This window comes from Hesperophylax consimilis, chromosome 10, assembly GCF_061612785.1.
Source record: "Hesperophylax consimilis isolate HC1 chromosome 10, BYU_Hcon_1.0, whole genome shotgun sequence".
In the NCBI taxonomy this organism is placed as follows: domain Eukaryota; kingdom Metazoa; phylum Arthropoda; class Insecta; order Trichoptera; family Limnephilidae; genus Hesperophylax; species Hesperophylax consimilis.
This window is the reverse complement of record NC_142845.1, coordinates 28,166,905-28,192,755: the sequence shown is the minus strand read 5'-3', so window position 1 is coordinate 28,192,755 and position 25,851 is coordinate 28,166,905. Positions and strand designations below refer to the sequence as shown.

Sequence of the window (25,851 nt, the reverse complement as noted above, 5' to 3'; positions counted from 1 at the left end):
GTTCAGTCTCGTTGAAGTCGTATTGATATCAAATTAGAGTAACTTCATCGGTTGTATCCATTGATACTGTATCTTTATAATATTATGGTGTAACATTATAAGTTAAATAAATAACAGAAATTAAACTCCGGACTTAAATTTAGTCGGGTCATTAAATACACGTAATGTTTCTCAATGACCGCGACCTGGCCACGGATGATTTAGATCAGAATGACTTAAAATAATTATGTAAAGTGCAGTGAAAGTTATGTACCATAACATCTTCTTTCTCGGTTCAAGATTTGTCTAATTCATATATTGGTATTAAGGTTCTTTACAACAGCATATTTAATATTTTAAAAACTCTATAGCTTAATCTGAAAATACTTTTGCGAATATAAAACAGATGCGTTTAACTGCAAATTCTAGATAGCTGTGCAAATGACGCCAGAGTTGATCCAGAGATTTTGCTGCTTCAGAAGTCACCGATGCATAGTGTTTATTAGACCCAAATACAGGGTTTTCCAATAAGAGGTGTTATTTTGATATTCAATCGTAAAAGATCAATGGTTTCGTTGCTTGTGTGGCACGTCGCGCCGTCTTGTTGAAAGTAAACATTGTCCAGATCAATACCATCCAATTCCGGCCATAAAAAATCGTTAATCATCTATCGATAGCGCAATCCATTCACCGTAACTGTTGCTCCAGCCTCATTTTAGAAAAAGTAAGGTCCAATGAGCCCGCCGGACCATAAACCGCACCAAACAGTCACACGTTGAGGATAGAGAGGCTTTTCAACAATAACTCTTGGGTTTTCCGAGCCCCAGATGCGACAATTTTGCTTGTTGACGAAGCCACCGAGGTGGAAATGGGCCTCATCACTGAAGATGATTTGCATTTGATTCACTCAAGTGAATTTTAATGATTCCAATGCGTTGTTGAAGCGTGTATCGTTCCATTTTTATTAATGGCGTAGTTTCTACTTGTCAAATGTCAAAAAAAGACAGCTTCAAAAGTAACATCTACCGAAATAGCGGGCTATTCAAAATAACACCTCTTATTGGAAAACCCTGTAGATGTACAAAACTAGATATGATATTATGTTGGCTTCACTTTATTGGTAGTCTATGAAAACCATTGCACGATAATGGTCATTTTCATGTCAAGTCCGTAAACGCGCTGTCAACAACCTAAAATCAGTATGTACATGGGATATCTTCAATATTAATCCGGATTAATTATTAGAACACGCACTTCTGATTCGATCTAACTTATGATAAGTAAATTATTTCTAGTATAGTTTTTTCAGTCTAGCGCAACCACACGAACAATCTATTGAATAAGTTCTCGCCTAGTAAACAACAAGTGTATTTCATATCGGAGATTCATCTCAGTGTTCATGAGCTAATGATGTTAAAACTACGTGGACGTATTATATAATGCATGCATGACATAATCCATTGAAGGTCGTGGGGTTACACACGCGGGGCGATCACCAGCGATGCATTTGCGGTCACGGGTCAACAATGCAGATGCAATGCGGCAATAATCAAAGTTCAAATGTAACGCAACATTGTAAGGTGGTTTTAAATAAAAAATGCATAATTTTTCGCATGTAGCAAACACTTTGTTGACATACATACATAATTGTAATGATTAGAATAAAATAACTTTGTTTTTAATACCACTTTATTATATATTTTTTTTAATATATACAATAAAGTGATGTATAAAGATTTTTTTATTCTAATTATTACAAAATATATACGTGGAAATAGAAATCAAGAAATGAGAGTTTTATATAATCCCATCATGTACAATCCTAAAATGGTTGTGGAAATGTACCACGAGGTCGAATGTTTTCACAAAAATAGACTTATACGTGTATACTCATGGTAAACTTCCTTAAACATGATAATATGAATAACTAAGCTAACCATAATTTTGGTATTATCAATTTTAAAATGAATATTTTCATCGATTTTATAAATAATAATAACTTACGTACCGAAAACAGATCTCCCATCTATCAGATAGTCTTTTTTTTAATGATAAACTAATGTTTATAAGACAAGGTTTTACGCATAGCATAAAAGATAACAAATAATTATAAGCAATATTTGTTATCCTTTATGCTATGCATAAAAACTTGTCTTATAAACATTAATTTATCATTAAAAAATAATAATATTTGACAAGTCAAAAATATTTCACCAACAAATGAAGATATAATATGTCTCGCCGCCATCTAGTGAGAAATTTAGCACTAACAAAGCATTTCCTATAAAAATAAAGTTGGTTGTTTACAGGTGGAAAAAATATAGTAAGCAGTAATTATTGTTGATTGATGTACTTGTACATACTGAATTAGTTGGCGGGTTGGAATAAGCTGACATAGCTCAGTGGTTTCAGAGCACCTGACCGGACATCAGAAGGCACGGGTTCAATTCTCGTTGGCGGCATTTATTTTTACTCGGGAGATATTTTCAATTTGTATTGATATTTCAGGCGACTAATTACTAATTATTATCAGATACTCTATTTATTCACCAATTCCAAGAATTCATCACCTTGTAAAACAAACGCTGTGAACTTATATATACTTTAGGGTGAATTGCCTAATACAAAAAAAAAACAACTTATATATATATTTGATGTTAATAATTTTGTGGGTTTCAAAAGGCAACTAATTTCAGACCTAATTGCTGGTTATTAGTTTTTATTATTTCTTGTCTTTCCTACTAGTACATCGTATACTCCTTTTTAGTTTTATTTGTTTTAAACACATATATCAACGACTGTATGCATGTACGAACATACTTTATTTATTGACCATTTCAGTTAATTTTCCATATTACTTATTATTATTTTTTCAACTGATAATTTTCTTATTTTTAATTTTTCTCTTTTATAATATTAGTTATAACCTTACGAGTAAATTATTTTCCTGTTTTCAGTTTGACTGGTTTGCAACAAACATGAATAATTTTATGCATATACGAATGTACATACTTACTTTATATTTTAAGATTTGCTTTATTTACAATATCAGCTGTTATTACTTGGATTTGATATTAATCATAGTAATTGATTTTTTTTTTATATAGTTATGCTATTATCCATGTATCCTGTTACACTTACATAAATAAATTGTCAATTTTCCTTGTAAAAGCCCGATGAATAATAAATAAATAAATAAATAATAATTCCAATTATCTGCTAAAAAGAATCATACATTTGGCACGAAGAAGGGGTGGAATCTTTAGCAAACCATCTCACTAAACTATAGGAGCGAAAGTAAACAAGAATTCTATCTACTTTAGTGACGTAGCTCCAATTTTCAATAAATCGTTTCGAAAGGTACAGGTGCAGCAAAACAGCCAGTGCAATTTTGAAGGGCCGGTATATCCCGTGTGGTGGGGGTAGGTACGCTGGAGGGGTCTCATTGTGTCGGGAGGGTTGTGACGTTTTCAGTCGTTACCATCGTCTGATTTGGACAACACCAAGGCTTCGCCTTCGTCGAGTGACGAGGCCCACTTCCACCTGTGCGGAGCAGTGAATAAACAAAATTTTATTCAATAGGGGCATCATAGTCAATATATAGTTTATCGAATTTGGGATCAAAAGAAGGTTAAAAATTAAGCTTTTGACATTTTTGACCCCAAAGACAGCAAAATGAAGTGTGTCAAGTTGTAGTTTCCGTTTGCTGGTTCGTGACAGGATAACGGACGAGGCCTCCGTAAGGCCCGGAAGGTTGATAAATGGAAAGCCGTCCCCATGGACCGGGTTTAGTGCATTGGAATTCAGGGGAGGAATTCCGGACCAACAGAGGTCAACACTCCTTACTGAGCCGATAGCATTGATTTATTGAAAAACAGACCATTGAACATGCCTTCTTTTTGTTTGATTAATGAGCACACGTTGTAGAACTAACTCTTACTAATGTAGCTAATACCTAAGCACCTTGGCTCTGGACTCAGAGGTCGTGGGTTCGGACCTCGGTGAGCCGACACCGTTTTTTATTATTTATTTATGTGTTGATTCACATATAATTTCGATCTATACAAATAAAAATGTTAATGTTCGTTTGTTCAAACTTAAATCTCCGAAAGTTCTTCACAGATTGTATATTTAACTGTTAAAAAAAACAGCGCCATCTGTTGGACAAACATAATTTTTTGAAAAACAGCGCCATTTGTTGAACTTAAAAGCAACACGCGCTATTGTTTTTCTATCTGCACAGACAGACTGGGCCACAGCAACGCGTGGCGGGGTACAGCTAGTAAATAATATACCTACAGAATAAAATGTAATTAGAAGCGATGGATATTCTCAAAATCGCCTTGATAAAATACTAACATTTAAAAGTGAAGCTATGCTTGAAATGGCTTTAGCCTTGTTTAATGACCAGGAACTGCGTAGCTTTCCTCTTGCCATTTTTCTCCCCCTCACTTCCCCCAGTACCCCAAAAAGATGTCATAGTCCCACTGACGGCGGTAATCACATAAAAAAAGGAAAAATTAATTTATCAAAAATGATTATTAATAGGTTCATGGCTTAAGGCCCCGCAGCAAGCGTTCAAAGATGGTTTGAAAGGGAGATATGTAAATACAAATGTTAGAGGGAGCGCCCTAATATTAAAAATTATAATAATTAAATATTTATTAAAACACGACTCGTTTGAAGTAGAAAAAAAATCTCTCAAAAAATGCTTAAGTTGCATTTAAAGATACAGTGTGCATTTTGTCATGCCTATAACATATTAAATAACAGAACAAAACGTGTTTTAAATAATTTTCGGACCTTACTTTGCGATTTTTTTTCTATCGAGGTAATTTAATATAATTAACGTTTCGGCATAACAAATGCATGGATATTATATATCTTCTTCTACTCTAAGCAGAATTCTTGCCTGAACAGACTATGCAATAATTACAATATTATCCAAGGTTGATATTTTCAGTTGCGAACTTACCAAATACAAGAGGTCCATAAAAGAATATTTCTCTGATGGTTCGTTAATAATGTTTATGTCTCTATTGTTTATATCTCTATTAAGATTTGATTTATATCTACAACCTCTATTATCCATGGCTATAAATGTATTGTTTTTTTAAATTTTTCGTTTATATAATCTTTGTATATACTTTTTAATTCATATTCTTTTCTCACAAATTTAATTTACTTACTCCATATTATGCTGTCTCGGTAGAGGTAATGTCACAAGGAGGAAATCCATAATTAGTTTTATTTAAGCTATAGGAATACTTTTGTACAAACTGATTAAATTTAAACTGTCGATTTCCCGAAAATTAATAAATAAAACAAAATAAATAAATAAAGTTAACATTTTTTTGGAACTTAACTTAGAGTTTCGAGAAACTTGCTATATATCGGTAGAAATTGGGTTTGTGGGGGCTTAAATTTGAACCCTTGAATACTGGAAACGAGTTGTAGCAACTGGACTACCGATATATGAAGCCCTAGCACTATGAACAGTAACCGCATGAGCTTACAGCAATTTATTATGAATATATTATATAAATCTAGTTCATTAACCTCAAAATTGATTGCCGGAGTACTGCAGTAATTATTTAAAAGTTTTTTGTTGATGTATTGGGCCTCAAAGAACAAGGTGCAAGTTAACGCGATATCAATGCGCTTATGATAAATTAAATTAATATGGGCCCAATAACCACAAAAACGGGTTTTTGACCGAGTGTCAAAACATACCAAATATTTGTGTTGTTCTGAATTAGAATAAAATTAAAATTACAAAGTTTGTAAAAAAAAATTTCAAAAATAAAAATAAACTTTTTTTCAAAATTGTAAATAGAGCTCGACTATAGCGATCTGCTGAGTCTTGTCAATTTAAGAGTATCTACTCGACACACTAGGCATAAGGACTTATTTCAATGTCACCATTCGCAAACTCGCCAATTCCTTGGCTACATAGTTGAACGAATGAATACATCCATGATATCGACATTTTCAATGTAAAGATATTATTTTTGATAATTTCATTTTATAATTATTATTTTTATGTTATTTCATCCAAATTATAGTGTAATATTTTTTTTGTTCAACCATTGTTTAACCTTTATGTACAAAATTGTAAACATTTTAATGTACCCAATATAAAAGCCCTATCCAGTCTATCCATGGGCGTATGAAAAGAGTAAATAAATAAAATTATGAAATAAATATAATACACATACACATTTTGAGGAAGTTGGGGGTTAAAGTAGTGAAAAATGATTTGAATTTTTTTTTAAGTTTATAAATATTAAAAAAATTACAATTTTAAATCTTATTTTGAAATACATAGTGTAATAAGCCATATATATATCTATGGTAATAGCTCAACATTTATACATGGTTGACATTTGTCCGATGAGAATGGGTCGTTTCTACGACACGTTCTTGAATTCAACAGTTTGGCTGTGGAACGATTTGCCAGTCTCTGTGTTTCCTCCCTTCCTCTCGTCAAAAAGACCATACACACAGCATCCCCAAAGATGACATAGGCCCTAAGGGAAATTTATTTTCTTCAAGACGTGCTGTGTGAAAAAAAAAAGTTAAGTTTTTTTCTCTTTTTAACTCGTTGAAAATAAACTAATAATTACATAACTTTTTTATCTTTTCAACCCGTTGTAGAAAATAAATTAATAATTACTTGCACATCATTTCAGAGTGTAAGATGCTCCAAGAAAGACCACCAACTGAAATGAAACATAGCTAAAATGACCTTAACTATGCTTTAGACCAGATATGAAATTCTAGGAGTTCCCAACATTTTTCTTCCCTTCGCACTGCCATCAGCCTCACAACATTCCAAATTGAGGATGCCAAATTCAACTGGCCCTGGGCAGTTGGAACTCCTCCGCAGTATCACATAAAAATGAACATAAAGACCCATTAGCTTCAAAACCTTATATGCACAGGTGTCCTTACTCAATATATTCATGTAATACTATTAAATTTACTCTACTGCAAACCATGTTCAAGCAGCCAGACTAGATAATATTATGTAGAATAAAATGTCCATAAATAAGTCCCAAGTGGGTGGTAGGGAGGGGCAAAGCAACACATACAAAATATAACATATTCTAATACATGGCAACGAGCCAGCGGACCCACTCACACTAGTATACCCTACTAAACTGAAACTCCTACTAGACTGCAGTATGCAATGATAAAGAACTTACTAGGTTAACTTACTACTCTGTGCTTGCAATATAAATAAGCTATTGAAAGAATCATGGGTCATTGGCATACTTTGGAAATCACCCCTAGAACTCTTAGTTAACTGCAGTGTGCAATAATTATGTTAGCTATGTTTTTGCAGTATAAATAAAAATAAGCTATTGAAAGAAGCGTTGATATTACTTAGTAGAACATCATAATATATATTTTTTGCAAAATTTTCTGATTTACCCATTCATTAATTTATGTACGTACACGGTCCGGTAAATTTTGAATCCTACAGCGGATTACAACCTTCTCGCTCATAAGTATAATCCGTTGGTAATAAGACTTCTTAAATAGGTTCCTAATTACTGAGGATCATGACTCCTACTCCCAATTTATAATAACATATTGTATCCGATAATAAGACATTAGTACCTATACTAGCGGATAAAAACCAACTAAAATGTTAACGGTTCTTTTTTTAAATAACAGAGGGCGCCACTTGCATTTACAACAATTCTCACTGTACAGTCATTATTATAATAATACTATCAGATGATTAATCATGATCGGTATGAGTTACTGGCAATTCAGCAGTTATACATTACATATTTACGTACACAAAGGTATTTCAACACAAAAATAAACAATATTGGGTCTCAATTTCAACGCCAACGGTAAATATATTCCATTTCAAAGGTAAAACAGTATCTATTTAATAGACTAATTCCTTGAGCAGGTGCAGACAACCGAATGCTAGTTATCGGTGCAACATATTGTTTACATTTCAGTTAAATCCAAACAACGATATGCAGGTTTAAAAAGAACAGATTATAAATAACATCATTGAGGGGCACCTATAATTAATTTATGTTCAATTATATCAAGAGCAAAGATAATACGGTTGCTGAGTGTTAATGTTTACAAATGTACAAAAATTTGTTGAAAATAATTACATGTGTGATTGTGATGTATTTTGATTGAGCATCCTTAATAATATCTTTTGTACAACACAAAAATCCTAACACATCTCATTTTTTTATTTAGATGGAATTTATTTAGTACATTTATATTTTTATCTGCCTTTTTTTGTTCTCTCAACAGGAAAATTGAGCAACTTATGTATGAACAAAACCAAATTCAATCATTATAACATATTATACATGATTGTTTGTTGAAATAAACTGAATGAAATATTCAAATATAACAGTTTTTGTTCAAAACGTTTGAAAAATACAGTAAGAGATCACTTGTTTCAGTTTGTATCAGACAAAGCCTTTAATGTAGTCACAAAGCAAAAAACCATACAGTATGATTCATTAACTTATGTCATCTTTCAATAACAAAACATGCTAAGTAATGAAATTTAATAATATACTCCTGGGATGACACCACTGTTTGTTGAGTATTTAATATTCATAAATAGAGAACATAGAATAATTACAATACCGATAACTGTGAAGAAGCTGTTATGTTTATTGACTTTACCAATTAATTTATATTGAGAATACACCCCTCCTGCCTGATCATTGACAATGACTTGTCACAATATAAAATAAATGCAGGTATAAAATAAGTAAATGTACTTATATACTACATGACATGTCATGGACGTGCTTTAATGTTATGTCATAGTTGTAATATTGATTTTCAGACGAAAATGAGCACTATTTTGTCTGCCAATGTGATTGACCTCTAAGTACTGCACATTGAAGGTTAGGTTCATCTCATAATAGGCTTCCTGTCAACCCCATTCCAACTGTTTCACAATAGGATGACATAAAACATTGACGTGTCACCGCCTGATTAAAACGAATCGATAAATACACGACGGGAGTAGTGTGTGCCTTCCGCAGAGGGCGATTACGACGGTGAGAAGTCGAGGACATTGAGGTTTTGAAAGGACAAGATAATAGGCGGATGCTCACCGATGGCGGCGAACTCGTCCGGAGTGCGGCCGCCGGCGATGAGCCAGCGGCACCAGTCGATGGTGTCGCGCTCATCGATGGCCTTGTTGGGGTGCAGCAGCACGTCCAGCAAGCGACCCAGGTGCTGCGGGGGCCCGCTGGCGCAGTCCGCGTGGATATAGGCCGCCGCGCCGCGCTTGTCCTTCCTCATGAGCACCTGCGCCGTGGTGCTGGGCATCCTGACGCTAGGCGCTGGCCTCCCCACCGGGGAGAACGACGCGAACTATAAAAAACTAGCAAACGTCAATCACTCCAACTTTTTTGACACCATGATTTTTCATAACTAGCACGCTCGTTGCTTTACGTAAGACACTGGTATTTAATGCACATTTCGAGTATATTACACATCGTGTGGCATAAATGCCAGATTCCGGCACAACCGACGCGACACAAAAACTTAGACAACGAATTGTAACGGGTGATTAGAGGCCATCAAAAATGGCATTCCAACACTTCAGAAGCGCAGTGAAAATGTGAAATCAACTTCATGTCGATCAGTGACCTTCGTTGCCAACATAGTGAGAACAAATCCATAGACGAAAATGAACCTGCTACCAACACAAGAAAAATCAGAATGGGTCATAGACAATGCTTAAAGTGGGGCAATTCTGAACGACAAGAGGTTCTAGGTTAATCGTTTTATGAATAACTTTGAACAGAAAAAAATATTATTTGATATCGATTGCTTATATTACGAATAAATAAAAGTGAAAAAGACCTAATTCCAATTAAGAATTGAAGTCAAAGGTGTTCTTTTATTTGTTTCTCATTTCATAAATCAAAAAATAATGTAATAGTGAAACGATTTACCAACCCTACTATTACTATTTATTTATTGCTTGGCCAAAAACAAATGTCACTGTAGCCTTGATAGAGATATTTTAAAAGTGATCTCTCCGTTACAGTAAGAACCTACATTTTAATTAAATACCAATTTTTCCCAGAACATTAATTAGGCTGTGCGAAACAACAAATGAATACAGCTATTTTTAACTGATAAAGTCCCATATAGAAAACTTGTGTAATTATTGTTTAAATTTAATTAATATACGAGTATATACAATTTTTTTTAAATTTCGCACAGATTTTGTAAAGTTTATTATTTATGTTTATATATTTATAAATAAGTTGGAGGGACAGTGGCCAAATGTTGACTGTCTGAAAATCTTCGCAAAATGTTTGTCACCTTTTTTGCCATAAATCGGACCTCCGGCTCCGGAGCATCCAAAAAACTATAAAAATCTACAACTTTTTCTTACGTACAAGCAGAGGCTTCGGTACTGTAGATTTTAGGATACAAAAAATAAATGGTTCGTCCGTTAGTTCCTCCGATGGCCGTCTAGACATAAAAGTTTGTTGAACTGTACTTTACTTCTTTACAATCTGTTCGCCTATGGAAATAATATGTTGTTGGGAAATAAACACGAGTAAAGCCGGATATTCTGAATACTAATCTGTAAGTAGTAGGCACTGGTAGAATAAGTTTTGGTTTTAGGGGTTTTAAACCTTATTGAGACCCCAAATTTCTCATCCAAGCAAAACAATCCACTGAATCAGCACTAAATACGAATGAAAAAATAAAACAATTAGTTTAATGACAGAACCCAATGTCTGCTAGCGAGTGTGAAACATAAATAAACCACTGACGTGTGTGAAGTGTATGGTTTATTTATGGTGCGAACTGCTGTGAAGTCAGTGATGCCATACCGCGAAAATGAAAATCGGTAGATTTGGGTGAAAAATATCGGTAGATTAGAAACGAAAATCGGTACAATTTCAGATAGAAATAGATTTTTGTGGGGTGGCTAGAAAATATTAAGAAAAACTTATTCCCCACAATATTTTAAAATTGGGGGTTGGCTAGGGAATTTTGAAAAAATATTTTCCCTTGTTAGTCCATAATAATAACAACATAGGATTTATATAGCGCAGTTTAGCGTCATTTCACTTCAAGTGCGCTACAATGGATAGAGAATTTTGAAAGGAAAAAATTCCTTACATTGTGGTATTCGGAAAAAAGTTCCCATAATTCAGATTCGCTGAATTCGGTAGATTTTCAAAAATTTCGGTAGATATTCTGCTAATATCGGTGAATCGGTAGATCTTTGTTGAAATCTGTAGATCTGCCTAAATTTCGGTAGGTATGGTATCGCTGTGTAAGGTGAATATTATGCACTCTTCTTGTACTCATACTTATACGCGATGGTACCACTACAACCTATCAACAATACACTCATTTCCTACTACGGAGGAAGTATGTTGGGAGACATATATGTAAAAAGGGATCGATAAACATTTGAACTAAAACACCAACAGAACAAATAAAAAGTCACTTGCTGCTAATGTTTGCTATCTTATTTGTATGATTAAAAGATCAGTCTGCTCAGGTTGAGCTCGTCTGTAACCAATGAGCACGCACTGAAAACTATATTATTTTAGGTAGGTACCTATGTAGGTACTTTTAATTTGAACGTAGCACATTCAAACTTTCAACAGTTTCAGAATTGTTCAGAGGCGGGCGCAATGCGGTTGGCTCGTTCACACGAACAGTTGACGACCATCTGTTGGGCCTGAAATTGACCTGACCGAATAATAGTAGTGGAAAGAGCCGGCAAAGAAGTAACTAGGCGACGAGTGTTCAGTGTTACCAGGTGGTTCAAAGTACCTACTTAGCTTGTGGATAGTTTTCTAGACGTCAGATTGGTTTACTAAATCATGGCGGCTCTTCGCTGGCTCCTGCTTGCCGCCTTGATGGTCAGCATTCCCCGTCCCGCATACTCTATAATTGAGGACATCGTGGATGTCTTGAAGCTGACCAAGGAGATTGGAGAGGGCGTATTCTCCAACTGGAAGTACTTTGCTGGGGAAGACTTAAACCTGCAGAAGGACAAGAAACTGCTGGGGGCTATAGCGCAGCTGGGCAGGAACATCAGCAGCTTGGAGACATTGGTGCAAACAGGGACTACGGCTTCTCTTTCTGCTCTGCTGCACTTTATACCACAATCCACAAGGTCAAATAAATATGCAATTATTTTTGTTTATCTTTAACTAGCTGAGGTGTACCGGGCGCTGCTCGGAGACTTTTTTTTACTTAATATAAATTAACATGCATGTATTATATATGTATATATAGGGCTGCCACCCTTCAAAAACATTAGACCCGGAGATTTTAGAAATATAGTTTTATTTAAAATAAAACTTTTTTAGTATGAATTATTTAATTTAGGTAAAATGTCATGGATTACCATTCGTAATATATTTTTTAATATAAATGACCTAGCTAGTGCTAAGCTGACTTAACACTTAAAACTATATTTTTCAATCTGAAGGGATTGTTTAAGCATCTTTTCTTGCTCAGGTTTCTTCAAAAACTTCAAAAATTCTTGGCAATTCATATTGTAATTAATCTTCACAATTAACTCTGCCTTCATCATGTCCACTGACAAGCAGTTTCTATAGTCTGTCCACAAAATTCCCATTAAAGAAAAGACGCGTTCAACAAAAGCATTGCTATAGGGATTAAAAAAAAATTCCAATTATTTTTGGCAGTTCGGTGAAGGTTGAGGTGACTTTGAATAACTGAACCCATCGTAAATCAACAGGCAATGTTGAATCACTAGATTGTACGAACTGAGGAAATACTTAGTTTAATTTTCGGGTCTCTTTATAAAGTTCATTTTCGTTCACATTTTTCAAACAAAGTGATTCGACAGCTTCCACAGTATTTTTGTAACTTACTGCACTTGTTAGATCGAATTTGGAAAAGATTTTGAATATAGAATCCTCAAAATCATAATATTTCTGTATGTATTCAAGAGTTCTCCTGTAAACCTATTGGCTCACTTTTTAATTGATCCTGATCAGAAGGCCTTAAAAACTTTATGTTTATATTATTTTGGCACCGTAAAATTCATCATGCAGTCGGCTTTCAACCTTGTCTTTTGTGTTTCTCATAATTGGGTGCAACTCAGAAGCTGTCACGGTGTTTTTTTCTAGCAATACTATGGCTTCTGTCAGAATGTTCATGTAATGATGAATGAAATATAAATAATATTCTTGTAGATAAACTTCTAGCGTCATTGGATTCGCCTTCGCCACATTCTTTCACACGAATTCCTATATTATTTTATGGCAAGTTTGCTTCACCATGACTTTTAAAATACGCTGATACAGCAGGCCACGACAATGGCACAACAGCTCTTCGCTCTGACCCGGAGATAACGATGTTAAACCCGTAGCCCGGACATGCACCATACAAACCCGTAGACTCCGGGTCAAACCCGGAGAGGTGGCAGCCCTATGTATATATATATATAACCTTTCGGAATAATTTCTCTTAATGATAGTGAAAAATCCGTTGCGTAGTTTAGAAGAACTGTTTGTTTTACACCATTCTTTCAGGATAAAATATAATTTTCCTCCTTTCTCTAATCACATTGTTATCTCACAATCCACATCCAACTTGCCCTCTGAATCATACTTATAATTGGATATTAACCATTATTTTATCACTATGGTGGTCATTTTTCTGTTTGTTCACCGAGTAATTATCGATATTGATAACAGACAGAACAACAAAACGAGGAAAAACGTGAAATTATTATAAAAAACGTCAGGATTCATGAGTACTTATTGATATTATCATTCTGCGCATGGGCAAGCCAAAATTCCTTTGTAAATATTTATTTACAGTTATAATAGCGACACCCATTTTCTGCCGACATTTTTCGTTCAGAAACCATAAATTAACCGACGGCGCTTGCTCAGTAAACTCGCAAACTCAGTAGAAATAATAAATATTTGTTCATCATGCCATACCGCTGAGAGATCAACCGCAACCCTCTCCCTCTTTCTCATAACGACGCATGGTATCAGAAAGAGAGAATACAGCGTAGCTCTTAGTTGCAGAAACATTCGTACGAGAACTGGGAATCACCGGTTTCTGGGCTTCATTACAAATATTATTGTAGGCGTACCGCTACCCAGCTCCGTTGTAACTTCTCCCTCTCCTCACGAATGCCGCGAGTAGTGATGTATAAATTTCCGGGGTATTTATTTCTGGGGAATATTCCCGGGAATATTCCCGGAAATATTCCCGTAGACGGGGAATTTTGGGATTTTTGATTTAAACAACATAATACCTCAAAAAGAATAATATTTATTAAATAAAAAATAAAATATACACACATATGGTACATATAGAGCAGGATAGATCCATAAAAACTATTCCCATATATATAGGAATAGGATCCAAGAGAAACATAACAAAAAAACACCGATCAAAATTATTTTTAAGTGAGTAGTATCTCTATATAAATGTATACTGTACAGTATTAGTAGACTATATGCACTTTATGCTAGTAAACGGTACATATAAAAAATCAATCGTAAAACTGTAAAAATGACACAACTTCACAGATCGTTACTGTTCATCTTATGATACCGATTGGACACTGACACTATCAACTTCGCTTCCACTTTCACCTTCATTTTCTTCTTCTTCTTGTTGATCCGACCCGGACGAAGTTGTTGCCGACTCAGGATTATCTACGTTTTCTTCTTCCTCAGCACAGTCAATTGGATGTTTGCGTTTGCGAGTACCAGATAGGTTTGAAACGTTATGATGCGAAGCAATCTGCTCATCCGTGGAAGAAAGGGTTTTCTTGGGAGCAACTTGAGAGCCTCTTTCAGAGGAAAGAAGTTTCCAATTGTGTGCCACAAATGTTATTTTCCCTGCTCTTTGAGTTGTTAGACGATTCCTCCGTGTTGTATGAATGCGACTAAACGTGCTAAAAGATCTCTCAGTGGCTGCTGAAGTAATGGGAGCAGTCAATATTCTTATGGCAACCTGTGACAAATCAGAACATCCGCACATCCCCTTCCACCAGGTCACTGGCGTGAAGTAATGGGAGCAGTCAATATTCTTATGGCAACCTGTGACAAATCAGAACATCCGCACATCCCCTTCCACCAGGTCACTGGCGTGATTTTATCGACACACTTCCATAGGAATGCCTTGCTCCATGATTCTTCTTTAGCCCTATAATTGGCTAAATCAACAAGAACATTTGCACTATCAACAGTCTCCATACGACTTGCTACTTGGTCAATGAATTCAAGTGTTTCAAGTTGCTGTGCGTGGCTTAGTAGATGTCCTTGGGAACCTGGATCTAGTAGGGCAACAGCCAGATGTATTGGAGCAATAGCAAATTCTTTGCGCTGCGCCGCCTTTTCGAGTATTTGCTTCTTTTCGGCATGTGACAGTAGAGACACTGGAAGAGTTTTACTTAGACTGCTCTAATAAATAACCCAAAAATTAATCACAATGATACATGGCTATGAAAATATAAATCATTCCAAATTTGAAAACAGCCGTATCCATTGTGGTAGATATCATCCATAGATATACCACTGAAACACAAGATAAGACGATAAACCCGACAGACGCGAAAAAAGTGTTTATCTTTGTCATTAGTACCTACGTATTGGGTGGAGATAATAGGAGACAGAGGGACCACGGCGGTGTGTGACATCACTATTGACTTACTACAATTTGAAGATGATGTGAAGTGCTTTGGATTTGGAATCTGGAACTGCCAAGTTTTTCAATGTCTCGTGCAATGACTAAATAAAATATTGGTCTCGTGACGTCAGTGTCAAAATAATTCTTTAGGTAGCAGTGGCGTGCATTGCTCTTTGACAAAGGTTAAATTATGGCTTTTCGTTGGCTAATCCGAAGTTGGTATTTGGAAGCTTGTTTAATTATTTGTGAAAATGCTACCAATTCCTTCCCAGGCGTTGTAAGGATTAGATAAGCCCCTTGCCAACATTAAAAAGGTAGGTTCGAAAAAGCCCAATTGGTGACCAAAAGCTTGTATATACCTGAAAGCTGGGAGAACCTCCGAGAATATAAGGCCATACATTATCAGCGCCCCTAGAGGGGGAAAAATAGACCTGCAAACCTTTGGCATAGGGTAGTTCCGGGGGAGATGGCCCTAGTAACTTTAAGACTCTATTGTGAAGGAATTATGATGAATAAAACATTTAATCACTATAGAAAATAAACTTTATTTATTAATCTTATCAAATATTAACGATAAATCACTTCAACTAATGAAAACAATATAATTTTAAACTTAAAAAAAAAACTAGGACTGGCCATCTCTCCCAGAGTGTCCGGGGTAGATGGCCATAGTGGTTGGGGGGAGATGGCCAGTACTTTTTTTGCCTTTCCCTTTGCCCTTGTGAAATTTTAACTCGATTCTTTTCTTATTGCCGCAATAAGAACACATGTCCTCAAACTCGGTGCAATTTTCATGCACCCAAAGCATGCAAATATTGCATTGTATCCAATCTTCAACTAATTGTGTCCTGTAATAATTATCACTGCAACCTCTGCAATTATCTTTTTCTCTATCTTCAGATTCACTTTCAGAGGTATCGTTGAAAACGATGGGAATTTCTTCACAACTGCTATCAGACAACCTACGAATTGTCTTTCGTTTCTTAACAGTATTTTTTCTTAGGTTTCAGTCTTAATTTCCGTTTTTATTATTTTTGTTTTTTTTTATCTTTCTTCCCTTTTTTCCTTTTCATTTTCTTTCATTTTTCGTTTTTCCATATGCTCTTCAGATGTCAAGAGAATGCTTACTTATTTGGCTCGTTTCTGAACCTGGTTTAATTTTACAGGCAGTGGAGATACTTCGTTCAGTAACCTAGTCGGTGTTGATTGGTCCAGTCTGAAAGGATGTACTTGGGCCTGAATCTGAAATTGATTGGACCTGCGCTGCATGTTCGATGTTTCTTTCAATAGGTTGCTCGATGTTCTCACTAAATGCGTACTCCGGAATGGCTCCTGGATTTAATGGGAAAACTCCTGCTGGCCTGAATCCTGATATTGCATTTCCACTTGTCGCTGATTTTCCCCAGGCTTGATTTAATAAGAAGCCAAATTGTTGTCTTGTTAGACAACGTCCGGGGTGCTGTTTCATCCATAACCTGCAGGATTTGTAGAAGAAAGTTTTCACAGACTTGAACACAGCCACATCCAGTGGCTGTAGATAGTGGGATGTGTGTGATGACATTGACAGTAAAATGATGTCATTATCATTAGCAAACTCCAGCATTTTAACTGAGTTGCAGTGTGTAGAATGACCGTCCAGAAAAAGAAGCACTTTGCCATCTGGTTTTCAAGGAAAGAAATGCGATTTCATTTATTCTAGAAATATGTCAGAGGTTATATAGGCAGATTTTTGTGACATATAAACCACTGAACCTGGAGGCAGTCTATCTTCAAATTCAGGTTTCTTCCCTTTCCCTTTCATAATACATGCAGGAGGTATAAAATTACCTTCAGCATTGCAGCAACCAATTACCGTGATCTTTTCTCCTTTTTCTGTAGACGTTGACATAGCTACAGCTTTGGAGCCTCTTTCAGCCAAAACGTGACCTGGTCGATTATTCAATTGCAAACCAAACTTTTCCATGTTGTAAATATGGCCAGGTTTATTTATTAGGTCATTATCACTGAGAATCCTCTCAAGCATTTCAAAATAAGCGTTTACTTCTGCTTTATTCATCCCTTGTCTTCTAGCATATGACACCCCTTCTGATTTCTGTAATGAAATATTGGAATTCCTTCTCAAAAACAATAATTGAACCCAATCATAGCCCGCCTTCTCAGATTTCATATTGAATCTGTGTTTAATTCCTAATTGCTCAGCATACTTGAATGAAATTCTTCTTAAATCATCGATAGTCAATGGAAAGCCTCTCGATTGCATGTCTTTTATATGCTTTCTCAGTCTTTTTTCGTTATCTGCACCAAAGGTTGATGATGGTCCCATAGATCCCTTTGTGTAGTTGTTTTGTTTAAACCTTCTTTCTAGTGTTTTTCTTGGGATATGGTAGATAAAAGAGGCCCTATAAACAGTCATCCCTCCACTTTGTACATATTCCATAGCATTTTTTAAGTCTTCTTGGCTCCAGGCACCTCGTCCAGCAGCTGCCTTCCGTATGTATTGGTTAGGCATTTGTAGAAAATATTAAATATTAAACATAAATTAAAATTAGGACATTAAATTTTATGGCTATCTCTCGCGTAAATACTATGGCCATCTTTGCCGATTGTCCGGGTGAGATGGCCACATGACATAATAAAAGCAACTTCTCAATTTATTAGTTAATTTTGAGTTTAGAACACGAGAAAGTTTTTTACTTCACAAAGAAATCACGAAAACGGGCAAAACTTTGAAAACTTTAACGTAAGTATGTTAATATCTTAACCCCTTAGTTTAAATCGAACGTGTTATTAAAAAACAATGTCAAATTACTCACCTTTCCATAATTTTTACGCACAAAACTCCGCTAATACTTGTTGCCCGTGCCGAAACGAAGCGAACTAGGTTAAAAGAAGCGCCATCTATGAATTATTCCTAGAACTTTTTTCTATTGGCCATCTCTCCCGTACGGCCATCTCCCCCGGAATTACCCTATTTTATATGTGCGTACACCGTTTGGTGTGCGCAGCGACTATAAGATTTATTAACACCAAATTCACACGGAATATTATTTTGCAAGAATCATCTTTTTTTTCGGGGATTAACGTGTTTTGAACAGTTATTAGATAAGTTAATAACTGAAGATGATACTTTTTTATACCTATAAAAAACCCAAATGGCGACCAAAACCCTTTATATACCTGAAAGCTGGGGTAAACCGGAACCTCCGAGAAGGCCAGACATCACCAGTTTGTCTTTGAGAAAGATTGGGAAAGAAATAGTATAACCTTTCAACGGTAAATAGAGTTTTACCATAGTCAGTAGTCATGTAAATTGGTTTTTTAATGTTAAAAAACTCAAGTAGCACGAGGAGCCGGCGCGCCGGTAACCCAAATGCTAATAAAAATGCGACTCCATTCATTGAGTTCGTTTGCGATCGGAAGAATTCGGGCGACATCGACTGCCGCCACACCCCCCCTCCCACATCCCACACGGGAACAATATTTTACACTAATTTTCAAGGAATGTAGCCCTATTTACATAACTCAATGTTATAACCATGCTCACTATAACAAGTTCAACCTTTTTATAATGATGTTTTTCATTTATCATCAGGCTGGAACTCCGCCTGAACGAGTTGGCCGACCTGGTAACGCGGGTCACCACCGCTGAGGCCGGCATCCGCCAGTACGCCGAAGACCCCGACTCTGTGGAGCGCCTGACCCTGGAGAACTTCGCGCAGTGGTGCGTGTCGCACGAGCCCGGCGCCGTGCTCGGCCTGCTGGAGCGCATTCATGCGCTGGTCGTGCCGGACCCCGGCGCCAACGGGCTGTTGGATCGCGGCGTGCTGGGCCTGCTCACCGAGGCTTTGAAGGTAGGCAACACCGTTTTTTTTCTCCAAAGTTTGTAGATACGGTAAAAAAAGAAACCTATAAAGTAAAATGTGCACAATTTGTGAAATGGATAAAACCCTCAACAGAGTAATTACCCCTTAATAGGTAATAGAAATAATGATGATTTTTTTTTATACCGCCGTTTTTGTGAAAATCACCTCAAGGACTCTGTACAGATATTGATATAGTACTATACAGAGTGTATCGGCACTAACACGACAAACTTTAACCAGCTATTCCTTAGCACATTTGGAGTAAAATATGTTATGGGCACTTTGCTGTCCGGTAGCATTTTTTTTCAATTAAAAACAAAAAAATTAAAAATTTCCACACTACATCACTGTCATTGGCTTTGTTTTTCGTGTTCAACAGCTGTTATAAGCAAGTATGTCGAAAAGCGTCTTCGCTCTTTCGCACACACTAAATAATAATAGTTAAAAATGAGACGAATGGTGCCGTGCCATTTCGTTGTGATTTTAAAAGTGCGCCAATATAGGTACACACGTGCATTATTCAATGGAATTCGAATAAAATATTGTCAGATGGGTTTTCAAACTTTGAAAAAGGATAAAACAGTGGTGACATGTGGTGAAAATATGAATAATAAAATTTTTATTAAAATAAAAACGTTACCGGACAGCAAAGTGCATATAAGATTTTTTACTCCAAATATGCTAAGGAATAGCTGGTTAAAGTTTGTCGGGTACGTGCCGATACACCCTGTATAGTAGTCAGAGATGTGCTTTATTTCAAATAAATCCATTTCAAATGGAAATGCAAAATACAAAATGGGTATTTTGCATTTAAAATGCTTTTCTAAAAACCATTTTGCATTTTGCATTTTCAAATGGAAAAGTTTTGACCCATTTCCATTTTGCATTTCAAATGGTTTTGGGTACCCATTTTGCACATCTCTGATAGTAGTATATACATATATTACTGTTGTACCCCGCAATGCTTCGCTATTGCTAATGTCTTTTTCGGTCGTCTCCGACCTTTTCCACCATTCAATACTGTATACCACAATGTTACTATTAAAAACTACATTACATCGACTTTAATTCGACTCTGTATCTCATTCCAGTGCACAGATATTGCGTTAAGTATTCCTCGGGCATCCCCGACTTCTTACATCATTCAACTTCTCCTTCTCCAAACACTCCTGGCACTAATAAGAACGAGCTTTTAAAAGTTCAGCGATATCGGTCGACTACTTTTCGAGTTTTGCCAGCACAAAAATACGCAGGCTTAATTTTTATACATTAAGGCGATGCCATACGTAGTAATGCAAAATCATGTGTTTTTGGTTTGAAATTTTGGTCGCCTAGAAATGTTTCATATGCTTTAATTAAATACTGCGAATACATCTTAGCCTTTGAAATAATCGAGTATTTTTTAGATAAGTCTTTTTAAAAGCCCAGAAAAAGATAATGTAAAGGCCTGTGAAAACTGCTTTAAAGTTCAAAATCTCCTACTTACGAACCCATTTTCGGTTATGATTTTATTGAATAGTGTGTAAAATTAAGTTATTTATAAAATGATCAAAAAAAAATTTAATATTTATGCCTGAACATCCACAAAATAAAATAAATGGCACTTTTTGGCCATGTTTTTTTCTTGCATATATAATAAATCAAAACAGGCGGATGGTTTTAAGCGGGAATTTAAACCTTATCGCCATCTACGTAAGGGTTGTTATTGATAGCGGCCCAATTTAAAATATTACACGACGTAGTGCATCGCCTTAAGATTTTTAATACAATAGGATTAATTAATATCATTGCTAACTTTAGACTTGACAATTTATTGTAAGAATTTATGGCTAATAGATACCATCCATCACAAGTTCGTCAATCAATAATACCAAATTATGTGTACAACACGTTTGATCGATGAACGTTATGCGGTAAAATAGGCACCTGTCTAATTTAAAAATAAAGTGTGCAAATATTACCAGCCGTAGAAGTATAAAATTTTATGAAACTTTCAAAAATGGTTTTCAAATTGTTTTTTTTTAATCAAAATAAATTATATACATACATGTTTTTATTGTGCTATGCAAAGCTTTTCAGCCTTTTGGACTCTAAGTCACTATATCAGAAGCAGTAACGTCCAGTACATTATAACAAAATTTTCATACACGACTCATTTCGGTAAGACCGAATGAGGCATGAATGAGGTATGTCAGCTTTGGCGTTCGAAGTATGGGCACCGCATATCGGATCATTGTCCGATGTGAGATATCTCGGGCCTCGGTTTTGTTACAAGCGCTCGCCGGGCACAGGTCTCCGGCGATAACTTCAAAATGCCGACACGCACGCTGAGATATTGTATAAGTCGTACCGGAAAATATAGGGAAAGCAGTGGTATACCCTGTAAGCAATGGTATATCGGTAAGTAGGGTTTTACCATAATTAGTAGTTGTGTAAATTGACTTATTAATGTTAAAAAGCCGTGGAGAATTTGCGTGGCGGCGCGCTGCCGCCGGTCAACTTCGACTTGTTCGTTGAGTTCGTTCGCGATCGGAAAGATTCGGGCGACATCGACAGTCGCCACACCCCTCTTCCTACTTCCCGCACGGGAACAATATTTCACACTGATATTGCAAGGAATGTAGACTCTATTTATATATAACTCAATGGTTAGACCATTGTAAATAGCGATTATCACAACACAGCTTCTCAGGGGCAGTACCAAAGATATTAGAAGAACGAGATGTGCTATGAGCAGTTCATACTGTGTGGAATTGTTTTGCCCAGTGTTGCCGGTTTTGTTCACCAATACTACTGCACACCTTCGCTTACGCTAAGGTATCCGCACTAATACATAGAACAGATTTCTGTGCGTACACGTCCCGATAGTATTCAAAGTACCCTAATTAGGTAGTACTCCGCCTACGGTCCGGCGGCCAACATAGCATATCTCGTTCTTCTAATATCTTTGGGCAGTACCATAGCCCCAGTATTTTATAGAACGAATTAACTGATCATCATTTTTGAGCCCCCCACTGGATTTGTTTTAAGGAGCAGACCTGTCTATCATAATTTCAAATGAATACAAAATTATTATTTAATACTCTATTGTCCTACAATGCCCTTGATGTCTTATCCACAGCTGCGAGTGATCACCTGATCATCAGGCTGGTTATTTAAAATTTTGTAATTATTGATTATTGTAATTAACGCCACTCAACATACCATTTAAACCTGTCTAATAATCGGTGTACCTAGTGGCGGTTTTCTCTAAAATGGCAGTGTCCGTAAAAAATATCTCATAAAAAAGATAAGAAAATAAAACAAACTTGTATTATAGTTTTATGCACTTTAAACAGCGCCCCATTCAAATTCCGTGCTAAAATATTCACCCATGCGAGTTATACTCCACCAGAACGAGTCCGAAATAAATCTCATAATATGTGCGTTATGGACGTGAGGGACTATGAGAATTTCTGTTCTAATAAATAGTTCCTACAAATACTAGTGGCGCCAGAGCGGTAGACCTGCAAACCCTGAGCATTTACTAGGTCAGTGTTCCGCAAACTTTTTGTGTTCAAGGTACACCTATCAAATCAAGAAATTTTAGAGGTACACCAAAGAAAAAAATCAATATTTATTTATTACTAAAATCAATATACGTAATATGAAAAGATGTTTAGTGAGAAATGTGAGCCTGTTTAACTGAGCACAGGAGATCAACATTTGAAGCAATCGTTGATAAGGCTGCTTTCATCTCTTCATTGATCGTCCTCAGGCGTTCTCTTTTTGAAAATCCCAATTCGCATAAGTAGGTTGTGGCAAATGGTAATATATTTTCAACAGCATGCTTTGAAAGCAGTGGATACTCATTTTTATATGCAGCCAAAAATGTGCTAGCTCTACTTTGGAAAATTTTAGTTTTAAGGTCCGATCAGTTTTTAACTCCATTAATTCTCTCTGCTCGTTTATCGGCAAGTGTCCAAGGGAAATTTTATCCGAGAGTGGATTTCATACCCAGTCCATACGTTGTAGGTCACACTTAGGAAAATAACAGTTCATTTTTTCTGCTAATAGCTCCAAGTGTTTCACTATCAAAGCCTGCACTTTTGTTCTGAATCGACAGCCATGCCATTTGGAAACAATTCATTACTACCATTGACAGCGTGGCTGATCCATAATACCAACTTAGCGCGAAAGCTTTCAATTTTGTCCGAGGACGTTAAAATATAAGAATTCCTACCTTGCATTTTTCTGTTGAGCTCATTTAAATTAGCTAATATGTCCGCCAGATATGCAAGTTTTACTACCCGTTCTTCTTTTTTAAACTCAGAAGCAAAATCTGAACCCTGGGCCTCCGAAAACGTCTGAGACTCATTTTTTAGCTCGTAAATCCGAAATAGCACTTTTCCGCGAGAAAGCCATCCTAATTCTGTATGAACAGAAGTGACTGATGATCTGCTCCCATTTGCTTTCTTATTATATTATCTTCACAATACCTTGAATTTTTCCGCGGCACACCAACTGATGACCACGGTACACCAGTGTGCCGCGGCACACGCTTTGCGGAACACTGTACTAGGTGACCGTGTGCGAAGCGAATATGAGATTTATTTACCAAATTCGTACGGAATAGTATTTTGCAAGATCAACATATTTTTTCGGTGATTATCGTGTTTTGAGTAGTTATTAGAATAAGTTTACAACTGAAGATGATACTTTTTTTATACATACAAACAACCCGTAAAAAAGTTATTTTACTACGTTATGCCACGTATACATACGCGAGTCGAACTGCCGAACTGAACCTCAACTTATGGGAAAAGATCGAAGCAACCGCAAATGGCGCGAAACGCCGCTTGCAGTTGCTTCGTTCCTTTCCCGTAATTCGTGGCTCGGTTCGCGTTTAAGTTCGCAAATGTATACGTACCATAATACATCTATTTTCTTTTGGTTTGAATGAGGATTGAACCTTCGTCCCCAGGGACTGAAGTCAACCGCGCTAACAACTGAACCAAATCCCGATTGGGTAAGACCGGCATTTATTTCGTGTATTAACTGCTGTAATGTCCTCCAATTTAAAAAAAAAAAGTACTTATCTGCATGTGTTTTTTTAAAAAAAAAATTTTTTATAGTGAATACCTCACAAGAGTCCCAACTGCTCCCGTCTGGAGCCAGTGAGACTATGGCATCCCCAATTGGGGGATGTTGTGAGGCTGAAGGTAAGTGGGGAAGGGAAAGAGGAAGGTGGGGAAGTACCTGGCTATTCAGATCTAGTCACTAAACACGGCTAAAGCCATTTGGAGCAACGTTTCAATTCTGAATGGTGGTCTTACACCAGGGCGATACTGGTAGTATCTTCCACTCTGGAACGTGCCGCAAATATACTATATATTATTTTAATTAAATAATTGTGAAATAACACAAATTAATCAAATAAAATTTATTTGCGCACGCCGGGTTCAAACCCGCGACCTTCGGAATGGCAGTCCAATGCGTTACCACTGGACTATGCCGGCCGTCATGGATGCGAGATTGCCACCAAATGCTTTGTAATCGGCAACGAGTCTATCTGCGTAGTTTCAGCTCGATCGAATGTCGGGAAGTGGGTTATTTTCTACTTCCAAGATTTCCATTCATTCACTCAAATAGATGTATTTAAAAAAGGAATAGTTTGTTGCGTAAATTGTGATTTCGTATTTTGAAACTGTTTTGTTAACTGGTGCAGTGATAATAAAAATAATAATGGGACAATTTGTAAAGTGCTGTTTTTTGTGAAAAATCACCTACAGGGGCCGTATAAATTCCATTATATGTAATAAATAAATAATAAAAGATGAATAAATATAACCGTGATGTGTAAAAGATTAACATGGGTTTTTTTCATGTATCTGAGAGATTTTATTTTCTCCCTCTCTTAATTTCCGATTCAACTACCAATGAGATAGGCCACGAACCGGCACTGGCTATACCTAAGCACAACATCACTACTTTGTCGACAGCATAGATATTATATATTATAAATCAGATTTGAGGTCGACTATTGCTAAGATATGGTTGAACCGGGAATCGAACCTGGTTATTAGATTGGCTAAGCTCAGATAAAATGGTAGAGAGATGAGGCTCGTGTACTATCAGGGGCGGGCAGCTTCTTTGGTCATCAGGCTCGTCCATCGGTTAGGAGGTCAAAGGGTAGGTTTATCACACAATAATAACACATGGGTAGTAAGGCACAAGGTATATTAATTGTCTCGAGAAATACAGGTTGACATAGATCTCCCTACTAACTCTCTCTACTAATTTGTGACGACCAGATAAAGCGTGGATTCTACATGAATTTACGAGAATT

General features: G+C 36.3%; 2 protein-coding genes across 5 annotated transcripts in view; one reads left to right on the top strand and one right to left on the bottom strand.

The window, feature by feature from the left end:
• The window catches only part of Ubr3 (Ubr3 ubiquitin ligase), a 146,336-nt gene extending 136,725 nt beyond the window's left edge, over positions 1–9,611 (bottom strand). For both annotated transcript variants that reach the window (XM_089636807.1, XM_089636808.1), the window contains exon 1: positions 9,099–9,611. In XM_089636807.1, the coding sequence (XP_089492933.1) occupies positions 9,099–9,315 (217 nt within the window). In that variant the 5' untranslated portion in view covers positions 9,316–9,611. The remainder of the gene's footprint in view (positions 1–9,098) is intronic.
• Positions 9,612–11,637: 2,026 nt separating this feature from the next.
• Positions 11,638–25,851, top strand: part of orion (chemokine-like protein orion) — an 82,237-nt gene continuing 68,023 nt past the window's right edge. For all 3 annotated transcript variants that reach the window (XM_089636804.1, XM_089636805.1, XM_089636803.1), the window contains exons 1-2: positions 11,638–12,148; positions 19,253–19,511. In XM_089636804.1, the coding sequence (XP_089492930.1) occupies positions 11,853–12,148; positions 19,253–19,511 (555 nt within the window). In that variant the 5' untranslated portion in view covers positions 11,638–11,852. The remainder of the gene's footprint in view (positions 12,149–19,252; positions 19,512–25,851) is intronic.